This window comes from Balaenoptera acutorostrata, chromosome 12 (genome assembly GCF_949987535.1).
Source record: "Balaenoptera acutorostrata chromosome 12, mBalAcu1.1, whole genome shotgun sequence".
NCBI lineage: Eukaryota > Metazoa > Chordata > Mammalia > Artiodactyla > Balaenopteridae > Balaenoptera > Balaenoptera acutorostrata.
In genome coordinates, this window is record NC_080075.1 from 3097407 (window position 1) to 3113051 (window position 15645).

At 40.4% G+C, this 15645-nt stretch overlaps 1 protein-coding gene across 6 annotated transcripts in view; it reads right to left on the minus strand.

Moving 5' to 3' along the window:
• The window catches only part of MRPS9 (mitochondrial ribosomal protein S9), a 91632-nt gene extending 77831 nt beyond the window's left edge, over positions 1–13801 (minus strand). For 2 of the 6 annotated variants that reach the window (XM_007172111.3, XM_057558608.1), the window contains exons 1-2: positions 13621–13799; positions 7948–8127 (exon numbers count right to left, since the gene is read on the minus strand). In XM_007172111.3, coding sequence (XP_007172173.2) covers positions 7948–8127; positions 13621–13755 — 315 coding nt within the window. In that variant the 5' untranslated portion in view covers positions 13756–13799. Of the gene's footprint in view, positions 1–7947; positions 8128–13620 lie in introns of all 6 variants that reach the window. The other 4 variants (XM_007172109.2, XM_057558609.1, XM_007172108.2 and 1 more) reach the window with 4 other exon arrangements.
• Between the last annotated feature and the right edge of the window lie 1844 nt (positions 13802–15645).

Here is a 15645-nt window from a genome sequence, read left to right on the forward strand (position 1 = left end):
CACAATACTAGAAACAACCAAATTATCATACACAAGAGGTTAGCTGAATAAATGAAGGTACATCTATGCCATCAAGTACTCTATAGCCGTAACAGAAGACTGAGAAAAGCAAGATGCAAAAGAAATATACTTAGAGGGCTTCCCTGGTGGCGCAGTGGTTGAGAATCTGCCTGCCAATGCAGGGGACACGGGTTCGAGCCCTGGTCTGGGAAGATCCCACATGCCATGGAGCAACTGGGCCCGTGAGCCACAATTACTGAGCCTGCGCGTCTGGAGCCTGTGCTCCGCAATAACAGAGGCCGCGAGAGTGAGAGGCCCCTGCTCGCCGCAACTAGAGAGAGCCCTCGCACAGAAACGAAGACCCAACACAGCCAAGAATAAATAAATAAATAAATAAAATTTTTTAAAAAATTAATTTTAAAAAATAATAAACTAAGAAACACCCAACCTTTCACAAAAACAAAAACCAAAAATACATGTATCAGTTGGGACTCAATTAATGATTCTTCAAGAAGCTTTAAAACAGTATTACTAGCCTAACATTTTTATTTGTTTCAGGCTTAGCATTTGTTTCAAGAGACCTATTCTCAGTTGAGGAACCAGACTTTAGATGTGGCCTGTAGGTAAACACACTGGTATTCAAACATCATCAATATCCATGAACATATACCTGAAATAGACACTAAACCTTGCCTTACTCTGATTTAAGGTTGTTGCTGCCTTAATCTTTCAGTTTTACATTCACTCAGAAGAAAATCTGAGCCACAGGAATAGAAAACAAAGGGCATTTTCCTACAGTAAGCTCTAGCTTAATTTCCTATATTAAGTTCTGGAATTTGTATGGAATTCAACTTGGCGAAGTTCTCAGGTGTTTTAAAGTAATGTCACATTTGAAAACATTGTTAGACATATGTATGGCTTAGGTTCAATGGTTGGTTGTCACAAAAACAAAAATCATAACACAAAAAACCTTGGGGCTTCCCTGGTGGCGCAGTGGTTGAGAGTCTGCCTGCCAGTGCAGGGGACACGGGTTCGAGCCCTGGTCTGGGAGGATCCCACATGCCACGGAGCAACTGGGTCCGTGAGCCACAACTACTGAGCCTGCGCGTCTGGAGCCTGTGCTCCGCAACAAGAGAGGCCGCGATGGTGAGAGGCCCGCGCACCGCGATGAAGAGTGGCCCCCGCTCGCCGCAACTAGAGAAAGCCCTCGCACAGAAACGAGGACCCAGCACGCAAAGGTAAACAACAACAACAAAAAAAAACAAAAAACAAAAGAACAAAAAACCTTGCTTCTCCCAGGGAGGAAAAAAAAAGTGGAGTACACATTTAGTGACAAGTATAGAACCCTTTAGAAATTTATTAGACTATGGCATGGTTTACCTGAATCCAAAACAAAAAAAGTACTGATTAAAATAAAAGAATGTAAACTAAAGAAAAAAAATTAATCCAAGTAAGTCACAGAATAAACTAATTCTCATTTGTAAACATGTTGTTTACATCTTTGGATTTTCACTAGAATACTGGTAATTCAAGTGTTCCCTAAAATGAAGGCAAAGTATTTAACTATATTCTTAGGCTTATGTCAAAGTATAAAAGGACTGCAAACTCAATCCAAGAGGAGGAAGGACTGGGTCAGGAATGCAATCTCTATTAATTAGGTATCCCAGCTGGGCAGTGGGTTTGCAGCTGTTAACTTGATCAATGACTTACCTAAATGTCATCTCTACTGATTCGCTTATAAATTACCAGCAAGTGAGACTAATGTACAGGTGCTAATTTATTTAAACTGTTCTCTACAGTTCTACACAGCTTTATAAACTGCATCTGGCACCTAATGTTAGCTGTCAGTTGTACTTAGACATGCCTGTCCTAACGACTCTGTTCATTAGAAGTGAGCACAAATTATGAAATATTGTGAAAAATGATACATCAAATGGAATGGGCACAGCAAATCAATTAGAGAAACTTCACACGGCATATTCACACTTTGGAGAACAAAACATTCAGGTTTCGGAAGGAGGTCTATAATACCAATCAAAAAGTAATTGGTAGACGTCAGCAGTATTATATATCAATTTGCTGGCTTTTTTCCTGAAATTCTAGAGTAACGCAGAACTTAACTTTTAATTCCCAAATAAAGACATTAGTAAATGCAAGTGCAATTCTGTATCCATAATATTTAATATAACCGAAATGTCTCCAACTTAAAATTTATAAGCTTAATTCAAAAAGGAAAATGCAAATATCAGCGGTCCTCAACCTTTCTGTGTTTACAGCACGATTCTGAGAAAAAGAGTTTTGATGGTACACGTGAAAGGACGCAAAGGGCGAACAACACTACACAGACGTGTCTACTCCGGCACGGCGGGTGTGTGACGATGTCTGTGGAATTCCAGGGCCCTGACCACTGGCCAGCCCTGAGCCTTGGGTCAAGAGTTGAGGAAAACATCTGTGCCCACCTCTGTTACACACTATGGGGCTACTTCTTACAGTTCCCACACACACAGACTCTTCTTTTGACCAAACTGTAACCGCTTTACACTGAATTACAAGCCCCATCCAGCTCGATGTTCACCGGACAGACTCCGCGCAGTAACACACACTGTCTCAGACAAGAATACTTTTCACACACTGATCAACATCTGGCCATCACCTGGGGAAGACTTATGGCACAGGAGTTGAGAAACACGGCATTAAGACCTATTTTCAAAATATTCAGCATGCACCTGAGTACTTTCAGCAAGACACCAAACACACATACACTACACTGCTTGGCAGAGGGACCTGTCTGTCCTCCCATCAGATCTTCTGGGGGCTACCACAGCACCAGTGATTCACAGGGAAAGCGCAGCAGGCGGTTCCTTTCTTTTCAATGTAACTTAAGACATCAGGCAAAAATTAAACTATTTTGAAATGGAGAAAATCTATACCTAATTTCTTTTTAGTTAATTTGCTATTTCACCAACTAGAAAGGATATTTTTTCATATAAATTTAATGCCATGATTGAGCATTAAACATTTTGCAAAAAGAAATTTCTAGCAGATACACAACGCTGTACCTTTAATAATAAAAAAAACTTCTAAATAATGTACCTTTAAATATCAACAGTGACAAGCAGAATTATTTTTATTTGTAAACTTTACCTGTCATATTTCTTTTTCTTTCACTAATCCACATCAGTATTCTTTTTTAAAGGCTTATTAAATTAAGGGAGCACCAGCATAAAAGATTACCTAGGTGTAATTTTCACACATAAGTTGTATACACTTCACTCAGTGAGGCCAGAGGCCAGATTTCTATTCAAGCTCAACCTTCTGGAATAAAGTTGTAAACCTAGAAATCAATGCAAAAGGCCTATGAAGAGCGGAAGTGGCTACTATAAACTCATGATTTCCTCATACTGAGTCCAGTGGCTCCTAGTTTTAACCCACACGCCTAACAACCTTAGCTACGCCAGAAGGCCAGCAGGCAAGGGGAGCGGCAAGAGGCCGAGACAGACACCTTGATAGGAAAGGAGCCAGGGCAGAGCCAGGCCACTCAGTACAGGGACAAACACACACTACGGGGCACCGCAGTTTAACAACCACCCTAAACAGGAACATCCTGAGGCTCTCAAAGGTTAAATTATACTCTCTATATTCTACTAAGTAAGGCTGGGGAGACCGCAATTTATTTTAGAAAATGTTACCAAAAAATTTAATCTTTGAAAGTGTGGAAAAAACAGACTTTGGATACAGCAACACCGTGCACAGCTTTGATTTCCTCAACAATAAATACCTACTCTGTAGGCTTTTATGAAGATTAAATGTGCGAATGTATATCAGGCTCCCAGACAGCATCTTGCACATACATACAAGGTTTTCAGTAAGTGGTGCTATTTTTCTTTTCAAATAACAATTAAAAATAAGTTTCTCTCATCTAGGAAATTCCCTTTTGTAGAATATCTAATTTCCTGATCATATTATTAAGAGACAAATTACAATGCCTAGTTTTAATTTATATATTAAAAGTCAACATATTATAAAAACCTTTCACGATATCTAAATACATAACAGCAACCATAATGTTCTTCTGAAGATTATCTGGAAACTTAAAATATTTTCCTGATTTTGGATATCAATTATTTATTTTTGTCTTTAGAAATAACCAAGCATTTTGTCAGTATGGAAATGTTAAATAGGACTTAGCTATACTGTCTCTCTTTCAGGTTATATACACAGCCAAAACTGTTACAAAAATAATAGTTTCAAATACATAAATGAAAACAGGAACTATAAAATGATAAATTCCCATATATTTTCAGTGCTTTGGTAACAGTTGGCTGTCATTGCCCTCTTTTGCTTTTACATCTACTCAGAAGTCAAAGAAGGTCCCCGTAATTTAATAAAATGCCAGAAGAGTTAATTGACATAAAATGTGAGACTGAGTGAAGCACATCAATCATTTGTAGGAAAGTCGGGCACAGCAGAACCAAGTCGCCCACGTCAAGGAAAAGGGATCACACTTCCACACGGGCCTTCAGACATGAGCGAGGTGAGACAACACACCACCCTACAGTACAATGCAAACTCTGGCTGAAGTGGCTCCTGATAAATCAATGTTCCCAAGAGGACTGCAGATTCTCCTCCCCAACATTGTGTCTCATGGAAGACGTGTATGACCAAGGCAATTAGAAAACTAGTGACTGATTCAAGTCACGGTAGATTTTATTTATTAGAATAAAATCTGCCATAAGAACAATAACATAACGCATTAATCTCACGCTCCTTAGTTATATTCTGAGGTAGGCAAGCAGCTACTATTATTTTAGAGATGAGGAAACCTAGTGACTGTGCTGTGACTTGTCAGACATCACGACGCGAGTTAGTGACGCTGCAAGGACTCTCCTAATGCCAGGTTCTGCATCTTTCTAGGACGTCACTTCAACTACAACAAATTTATCTTTCAAAAGAAGATTAATTTAACCACAAAGTTCTACGTGTTCTGCATCTATATTCCTCACAAGTAATGCAGCTTCATTTTAAAACATTTTACATATTTTAAAGAAGTGATTGGATTTTTTTCATAACAATTCATGATTTCATTACTTTACTGGCTAAATCCAAGGAAGATTTTTATTATGTTCTATTAGCACAATGACACAAAATAACATCAACTTACTTTCACTACACACACACACACAAACACACACACACATACACACACAGTTTTACAGAAAAGCTGTCACCTCACATTTACTGTGTGATGTTAAACACATCTTCTCTGGAAAACAACTCAATATTTTAAGAAGCAGAACTAAAAATATTGTTTCTACCTGACTGAATGATAGAATCTTTTAGATTTCTCTAAATAATACAAAAAGGATCCTTTAGATGAAGACACCAATGTCTGTTTTAAACCCCTTAACGAAAAAAATTTTTAAGTATTTTAATATACGAAAAAAACTGTTTTAGATCTTCAATATTTTTGCCTAAATGCATTTCACAGATGACTGCAGCAATCATTATTTTAGCAATTGGTTAGTAGCAAGGAAAAACCAGTTTCTAAAATTCATAAAATAACAAATGGTTTAATCTGAATACAATGGCACTTAATTTACCTACGTGAAAATTATACAGCAAACCTAGACTTTTAACTAGGTAATTGAATTAAATTATAGGTCATGTCTACTCTGTAAAAATTAAATCCTCATGAAAATAGTTTTAACATCTCAAACTAGCATTCTGATTAAACAGCCAAACAATGAACTCACACCATTCTAAACAACATAATTCATATGTAATATTTACGTTGTGAAAATGTTCATCCCTTCAGATAGATTTACAAAACTACTGAATGATTCTGTTTCTCTCAGTGAGCTAAATATATTCCATGTACACCTAAAAAGGTAGTAAAGAGATGCTCAAAAATGCCTTAGTGGTAAAGTCAGTTAGGTAGTGGGATCCTCTTGCTGAGAACAGTTACTCAGGAACACACAGGTCACAAGGAGAGAGGGGAGGACCATTTTTAAAAGCAGACAGTAATTATCAAAAATCAAAAGCAGAAATACACACACAAATCCCAGGCCCAGAGGCCTTCAGTGATGAATTCAACCAAACATTTAAAGAAGAATTAATACCAGTTCTTCACGAACAATTCCAAAAATAAAAGAGAACTTCCCAACTCATTCTGTGAGACCAGTATTACCCTGATATCAAAATCACAGACATTACAAGAAAAGAAAAATACAGATAAGTATCAATTAGATGCAAAAATCCTCAGCAAAACACTAGCAAACCAATTCCAGAAACACATAAAAAAGATGACCCACCCAGACAAAGTAGGATTTATTCCAGGAACACAAGGTTGGTTTAACATCTAAGTCAATTACTGCAAAAAATAATAAATAAATAACCCATATCCTTTAAAATATAGTTAAAATCTCTGATTCTTGTGAGTCTTAACTGACATCTAACACTTTGTTTAAAAGGGTTGGCTGTTAAGAAGTAATGTTTCATTGAATAATGTTAAAAAAACAAACAAAAATCTTCATTTGCTTCCAGGATTCCCAGGGCAAATTACAGGTAAAACAAGTTTGTCCTTTATGATTGACTTTGTGATCTGCTATGTCATAAACTTTTTTTGGGTTTGTACTTGTCTCTTTAGTCCTAAGAACAACATGGAGATAGTCATCCCTATTTTAATTTAGTAAATAAAGACACAAAAAAAAGATAAAGAAGATAGATAAAGAAAATGAAAAAAAAATCAAGTAATGTGATATACCACACCAATAAAAGATACCATCTCAGTAAAAGCAAAACAAACAAACAAAAAAAAAAGTTGACAAAATCCAAAACCCCTTTATGATAATAATGCTCAGCAAACTAGGTTTGGAAAGGAATCTCCAGTACCTGATAAAGAGCATCTATAAAAACCCATAGCTAACATCATTCCTGATGGTGAAAGACTGAAGGCTTTTCCCTAAGATCAGGAACAAGGTGAAAATGTCCACTCACTATTTCTATTCAGCTTTGCTGGAGGTCCTAGCCAGGGCAATTAGGCAAGAAAAAGAAATAAGAGGCATTCAGATTGGAAAGAAAGAACTAAAACTATTTCTATTTGTCAGTGGCAACATTTTATATGTAGAAAATCCTAAGAAATCCACCAAAAAACTACAAAACAATTCTATTTACAATAGAGTAACTTTAAAAAGCAATTAATGCTCAGAAGTAAACTTAAAAGAAATGCCAAATAAACTCTGAAAACTGGAAAACATCACAATAAGAAATTAAAGAAGATCTAAATAAACAGAAAGACATCCCATGATCACAGATCAGAAGACTTAAGATGGCAATACTCCCAAAATTGATCTAGAGATTCAACATAATCCCTACCAAAATCCTAGCTGGCTCGCTGAAGAAACTGACAAGCTCATTCTAAAATTCATATGGAAATTCAAAGGGCAGAGAATAGACAAAATGACCTTGAAAAAGAGGAACAAAGTGAGAGTCCTAGCACTAGGTGGAACAGAAACAGAATTTTAACCCTACTCTCAAATCACTTAGAACATGCCTTCACTTTGCAAATTCAAATATATAGTTAGGCTGATAAAAACTCTGGACTTGGGTTTACTTATGGGATTTTTCCTATAAACTTACCATTTGTTTTATCATTTTGTAAGAAAGCTGAGTTTAAAACTACACAACGGGATAAATGTTTCTAAATCGTGTATAAACATTCATAGTGGCTCCTGTGACGTGGACTCAAGGAAAAGTATCCACTTCTGGTTAAAATCTAAACCTCACTATACTTTATAATGCTTCAAATACAGAGTAGCATCTCTCTGAAACCACAGTTCCAACTTGCAAAATGGCAGAGTGGCATTTTTCCTTATTCTGACAGTCTGACAGCTTTCGGTATTTAAAACTCTACAACAATTACTTTTCCAACAGAGTAACTGTACTTACATCAATATCCTCTTGGGTAAAAGTTTCTGGATCTTCTCCCATCATGTTGGCTAAGTGTCTCTTTCCTATGTTGAATTCTTCAATCTGCTTTTTAATAAAATCCACTGTGTAAGTTTCACGTCTTAAGGCTGTAACATTTTTCCTTGTTGTTACAACTGTGGTGTGTCTTAACCTTAATATCTAGCAGAAAATACAAACGGAAAGAAAAGATTTTAAATTAAACAATGATCTTACAGGCCACTGTCTCTAAATAAAACAAGACATTCAAACAACTCTCTTTTTTATTACGGTACTCAACTGGCAGGAGTCTGGAGACTAGGTAAAGGCTTGTTAAGACAACTGTTCCCTGCTAGAAAGCTTGCTTTTAAAAGCTTCTGTTTACAAAGTAGTTGAAACTACTGGCATTTCAACACATTAAAAATAATAATAATAAAAATAACTGTGAGTGATGTGCTACCTCCGTGTCTGCTACAAACATCCACATTTGATACCGACTGGTCAAGGTCGGCTGCTGTGATATTTGACGCACAACGAATGAAGAGTAAAACGCCACTCCCTTAAAAAGAGGCAAGTGTACATGCAGACAGAAACTAGCAAACAGGAGACACGGACCTAGTGACTTGCTTCTAAAGAACAGAATACCACTAACATGGTAGAACGTCACTTCTTAGATTAGGTTACAAAAAGACTGTCTTCCCCCTTTTTCATCCTCTCTTGACCAACCTGAGGGAAGCAAGATGTGGTGAGCTGCCCTCCAGAGCTCCACAGGGCAAGAACTGAGGGGGGCCCCAGCCAAGAGCCAGCCCAATAGCCGCCAAGGATGTGAATCCTGCTGACACCCGCACTGAGTGTGCAGGCAGTGGACTTCCACCCCCGGCCCCGAGATGACCGTAGCCGCCGCCAACACCTGGGCCGCTGCCTTATGGGAGACCCTGAGCAAAAGGCCCAGTGTAACCGTGCCTGGAATCCTGACCCACAGAAACCGTGAGATAAATATCTGTTGTTGTAAGCTGCTAAGTTTGAGGGTAATTTGTTATTCAGCACTAAATAACTAATCATTCAGCACCCCAATTACAACAAGAAAGGAGGGTACAAGAGAGTTCGCTTACCCAGTTTCATAAGCAAGGAGAGGTGGGAACGATGGGCGTAGCTATTATCAAGCTTTTTTTAAGTAAGAACTTTTTAAACTACATAAGGAAAATGCAAATTTTAATATCCCAGTATTTTCCATAATTAAAGCAACGAGGGACACACTAAATCTACCCTTAAAAGGACAGGATGAGATCTCACAGGGTGTTATGCTACCAAAGGGGTTTTCTTTTCCACTGCTAATAAACTGCGATTTCTAAAAGTCAAAAATTATCTGGGGGGAAACACAACTAATTTATAGAGCTGTATAGTATCTGATACAAACCCCAGTCAATTTTTAAATTTGCTTTTCAAAGAGTTTTTAGCAATTGCCAGTAGTTTATTAAGACCCTACTGTAAAACCAATTGGATGCTGTGATAAATATAGAACATTATAATCTCCAGGAGCCCACAAGATGAGAGATGAAAAGAACAGATCCTTAAGACAGACAGCAATGTTTTTACAATAAAAGCAAAATATACAAGGGCTAAGGCATCAAATGTTATCCATCATCATTCTCTGGCAGACAGTGCAATTCGACAAAGGCATATTGGCTCAGTAAAAACTGAACGTTTGAGCACTAAGAAAGTGCTTAGTAGAAAATAAAGAGGACATATTGATGTTTGTAGTAATAGTTTTCAAAACAGAAATTGGTCTACTGCTTTTTCTTACTATGAAAGTCATAAATATTACAGAAAGTAAATTGGCATTCCTACATAAAATTATATTGACAGGCGTTAAGAATTCATGGGTAACCTTTGTATCACACCATGACTGTCAAACTGCTTATAATAAAGCCAAAACTACTTTCATTTGTGACAGTTAAAAAAAAAAAAAATTCAAGTATCTTCACATAGCCAAACACTTTCTAATCCCACCACTCTCTCACCAATTATTAAACCAATTATAATTGCTATAACCAATTACTTGTTGTTGCCAGAATCCACTGACTCTACACCTCTGTCCCTTGTGGACCTATTACATCTTCCTAGAACAGAATACCTCTCTTTTCTCACGTAACTCCTGACTGACTCTCCCATCACCTCCTCTGAAAAGCTGCCCACCACCCTACCCACCACAACTCATTTGTATTCGGCACTGCGCTTCTGTGCTTTTCTGTATTTACCTTTGCAGATCTCACAGTACACTGTGTGTAGATCCTTGATATTCACGGGTTTAAAACCAGAAAAATTTGGCCACTCCCAAGTAATATTCCCTCCTCCACCCCAAACTTGGGACACTCAGATATCTGCACGTGTACTGAGGCACTAACAGGAAGCGTGTGCGCCACAATTCTGGCAGGCAGGAGAAGACCTGCCGGAGAGCTTACCAACTGAGGAGCCAGGGGCCACAGCTTAACAGCGCTTGTTCCTGTTTCCTTTATTTATTTATTTATTTATTTATTTATTTATTTATTTATTTCTTCGTTTCTATGCGAGGGCTTTCTCTAGTTGTGGCAAGCGGGGGCCACTCTTCATCGCGGTGCGCGGGCCTGTCACTGTCGCGGCCTCTCCTGTTGCAGAGCACAGGCTCCAGACGTGCAGGCTCAGTAGTTGTGGCTCACGGGCTTAGCTGCTCCGCGGCATGTGGGATCTTCCCAGACCAGGGCTCGAACCCGCGTCCCCTGCATTGGCAGGCAGACTCCCAACCACTGCGCCACCAGGGAAGCCCCTCCTGTTTCCTTTTGCATCAGTGTCTCCCAGACATTTTTGACTGTGACCCACAGTAATAGCTACTGCTTGTATCACCCCCTAGGACACACACACACACATATATACATAAACAAAAGGCAAAATACCCTGTGTAAGATGCACTTTGATTATTATAATTATTCTATTCTCTCCACTCCCTTCTTTAACCTCTTATGAGATTTCATAACTAATGGGTTATGACCCAAAATAAACAAAAAACAGGTGTACTGTTTCAGCAACTCATAAAGTGATTAAAAACTTTGTTGTTTTACGAAACATGGCCCCTAAAAGAAATATAATGATTAATATTGGAGACGGAAGTGAAGAAATGCTAATATTTAAGACAGATAAGCTCTGTGTCAGGAAAAAAGCTTTATAAATGTCTTTAGCCATATAGAAGGAACCATTAAGGGTCGGATGGGGTCAGTTAAGTCTTTCAGTTGTATCTGAGCTGTACTGCATGTGCTAACACATGTGCTGTGGAGGTATTCAGGAATTTCGGGATTCAGCATCTCAGGACCATCCCCTGAGAGTGCTAAGGGTGGATACCGTCTAGTAATTGCTTGACTTCAATGATTTGTTTACTTCGCAGTGCCTGGCTCAAGTGAAGTGCTCAGTAAACATCTGCCATATGGGTGAAAAAAAAGAAAAGCTTTATTTATTTCAGGAGTGGTCAGGGAGGTGAAATTAAAGTAACAAAGAGAAATCATTTTTCACCCACCTTACTGAAAAAAATAATAATACCTAATGCAGGTGGAAAGAAGGGCACGCTTTTACATCAACGATGGACTCTGAATTGCTACAGCCTTTCTGGAGAACTATGTGGAAACATCTATTAAATGTCTACTGAGAAGTACACATCCTTTGCAGCAATCACCTCACAACTGGAACTCTCTCCTACAGAAATAAAAGCATCATATGGAAGATATTTGATGCAGTAAGAATTACACCAGGATGTTTACTGAACACTTTATTAGTGGGAAGAAAAAGGAAACAAAGCAAATGCCCATCAACTGTTAAATTAACTTTGATACATTCATACCACAGAATATTATGCAGCAGTTACACACGTTAATAGGTGACTTGGAGAGATTTCTGCTATACATGTAAGTTAAAGAAGCAAAAAGTAGAACAGGATCTATTTTCTGAAAGTATGCATATGCATGCATGTCTATGCTTAAAAGAACATCGAGAAAGACACAGAAGGATACATACGTTCAAAGGTTTGGGAGTTCCAGGGATGGAGCAGAAGTTAACAACTCTCTGTCACCTCCCCCACTTTGTGGCAACAATAACAACATTCTGTATGCTACAGTCCCTTTTATAGGAAATTATGGGTATACAGAAAGAATACACTCAAAAGAGGTGCATGAAAAAAAAAAAACTTCCAACCTCTTTTCCAGCTAAACAACAATAAAAACAAATGTTTGATGGATAAATGGATGGATGGATTGGTTGATCTGAGTTAAAACATAAAAGAAGGGCTTCCCTGGTGGCGCAGTGGTTGAGAATCTGCCTGCCAATGCAGGGGACACGGGTTCGAGCCCTGGTCTGGGAGGATCCCACGTGCCGCGGAGCATCTGGGCCCGTGAGCCACAACTGCTGAGCCTGCGCGTCTGGAGCCTGTGCTCCGCAACAAGAGAGGCTGCAGTAGTGAGAGGCCCGCGCACCGCGATGAAGAGTGGCCCCCGCTCGCCGCAACTGGAGAAAGCCCTCGCACAGAAACGAAGACCCAACACAGCCAAAATCAATCAATCAATCAAACATACGCATCTGATTCAAGATCCTCATTAAAAAAAAAAAACAAACATAAAAGAAAAAAGATTTTTTAAAAAGATGGCACTCCTTTTTCAACAGTTTTTGATCACAGTACTTGACTTCTTTACAGTATTTGGTACTGTCAATCACTCTCCCTCCTCGGAACATTCTCCTGTTTTCTACGCCTCCACACTGCCTGGGTTTTCCCCTACTTCTTTGGCAGGTCATTCTCAATCTCTTTGGTGGCTCTTCTTCCTCTGCTGTTTGTCCTTCAGGGTCCCGGTCCCTCTGCTTATTCCTCATTCACTACAACCTCCCCTAGATGATCTAATTCATTTCCAAGACCTCAATTACCATCTACAAGGTAACAGAGAACTTGTAAATCAGCTTTCTTCCTTAACTTGCTTATCTATGGGTTTACGGGAAATCTCCACTTGGACATCCCCAATATAACTATTTAATAAACACAATTATATCCCAAACTAAGCTCGTTTCCTTCCCTCTCAAATCTCGTTCCTCCTACTCAGATCCCATGTCAGTAAATCGCATCATCGTCCAATCAGCTGTGAAGCTAGAATCCTGGCTTCCCATTGCCCTCAGGATTAAATTTAATTTAGAAGTTGTGATCTCCATCTCTCAGAGACAAAGTACCGGGAAAATTAAGAAAACGGAAACTGCACAGATGCAAGACACTTTCAAACTGTCACTCTCTGTCCTCTCCACTGTGCGACTTTCTGCATTAAGTCTTCGGGTCCCTGCAGGGGTCCAGTTCTCATCCACCTCCGCCCTCCGGACCGCGGGGCTCGCGGGCAGGGCGGGACCCATCACCCACCCGGGCGGCGGGTCAAGGCAGGGGTCGCTCTAGTTCCGTCTCAGATAACGTCCCCCTCACTGCACCCTGAGAAAACCAGCAACAGCTTCCAAGGTGGGCACCAGAAGGCAATCCCACTCCTCTCTCTACCTCAGACCGCCGCTGAGCACCTAAGACCCCAGGGGCCCCGTGTGAGGGCGCGGAGACGCCAGGGGACCGCGACGGCGCCGGCTCCACACCCGCGTGCTCCAGGGACCAGCACTCCCACCTCTCTCAGGCCTTACCTGGCACCCGAGACTTCTCTGCAGCTTAGCAGCCGCGGCTTTCCAGAGGCCCTGTCCCCGAGCAAAGCTAACCCTACCCCCAAGAAAGAGCCGGTACGAAGCAGCTGCACCGCAGGACACACCGAAAGCCGCCATGTTGGCTGCGGGAAGCACGGGCAGTAGGACGAAAAGGCGTGGCTTGCGGACTGCGCAGGCGCTGATGGGCTCCGAGTCCTCGAGGCTGCCGGGAAGGGGCGCTGGAGCAGGGGGCGTGTCCCGCGGCCAGAGGCGGCTCGTCGCTGATTGGGGGCGGGAGCCCGCGGGGCGTGTCCGACCCCGGCCCGGGGTCAGCGTTGACCGCGCGAAGGGTAGTGGGTCCGCATCCTGGCCTTGCGCATCTTCTGCGCGTCTTGTAGTCGGTTGCTCCCAGAGTCTCCTTGGAACGACTGCCACGTGGCTGTCTCGCCAGCCCTTCCGCCCTACGTCCAGCCTGCCCTAGCGCCGGCTCCCCTGCGCAGCCCTGTCTTCACGCTCCGTCATCACCCAGCTCCTCTCTCCGCTAGGTAGGACCGAGCTCTGTGCCTCTGCTCCCAGCAGACCCCTTCCTGGCATGGGCTTTACCTCCTCCTCCCTTCCCACGTGGATCGGGGTCCAGTGTCTCCACCCTCCTCCGGAAACTGGTTGTTTCCTAAGTGTATGAAGCGCAGGCTAACCCTTAAACCTGCGAGGACAGACACTTGTCTTTGCTTGTCACCCCCTTACTGTTACTACTAAGCCTCCCTGGAAACTCAGTCAGAACTAAATAAATGGGTATGAATATAGATGAGCATGGCTTGCCTTCTGGGGCTTTTTTACTGTTTGCTCCAGACGGTAACTCCCAGGGCGCTTTCTACGAAATACATATTACAGGATGTAGTAAGCCGCTCTTAAAGGGTTTCCAAACAATTAGATTCGAAGGATCAGTAAAATTAATACGCAAATACACACATGCATATGGAAAATCTGAGGTCAAGTTGTCAAGCAAATAAATGTCATCTACTATCATCACTATTTCGTAAAACACAGAACATTTTAATATTAAGAAGGTAGAAGTGACATAATCTTGGAATGAAGTGTGGTCCTTCCAATGGAGTGCATTTATGTGTACGCAAAGCTCGCTCTCGTTCTTTTTGTTGTTACCTTTTAGGCTAGCGAGACTTTCATCAAAAGTTGGCAGAGACCCATGAGCTAGTATTCGGGAACCACGACTTTATAACTTATTAAAATAGATGTCTTTAAACAGCAGTTCCTACACATTGTAAAACAAAATTTTTAACTTAATTATGGAAATTTCACCAAGACAATCAAATAAGTATGTAGAAGCAGAATTTATATCATTTTTAAAAAGTGACATGTTGGAGCATATGAAAAATACATTAAGTACTGAAATTAAGATTAGGAATTGTGGAAGTTTTTTTCTCTTATTTTTTTCTCTAAGATTCATGTTAGGATCTTTTACTAGATTACAGTAAAGCAAATGTAATACATCTCCCACCTCTAGGGGCAACCCTTGGACTGCTGCTTTGAATTTCCTGTGTAGCCTTTGAGTTTGGGAAGAAATATGTAACTGTAGGTTGACACTGGCTGCATAATTTGGAGACAGAAGGAAAGATTGGAATCAGGAATGTACTGATAAACATTTAAAATATGAAAAAAATGTAATTTTACCAAACAGCTACAGCTTAGATTCATTTAATTTTTCTCTCGTTTACTGAGCACCTGTTATGTCAGAGGCAACAGGCGTCCTCGGTCCCATATCAGGATCATAAAATCCCAACAGTCCAACATGGTGGAGTCATGTAAATGTGAGGATTTGGTTCTAAGAGCAGCTTCTAAGGTAAATATCAGGAGAGTCGAAATGTTGGACAAACAACACCAAGTGTTGCCGAGATGTGAGAATGCAGGAAGTGTTAGATGCTGGTGGTGAGGGTGTAAATTGATATAGTTTTCCTGAAATCAATGAATCAATGATCTAAAGTTAAGATGCACACACCCTACAATCTATTG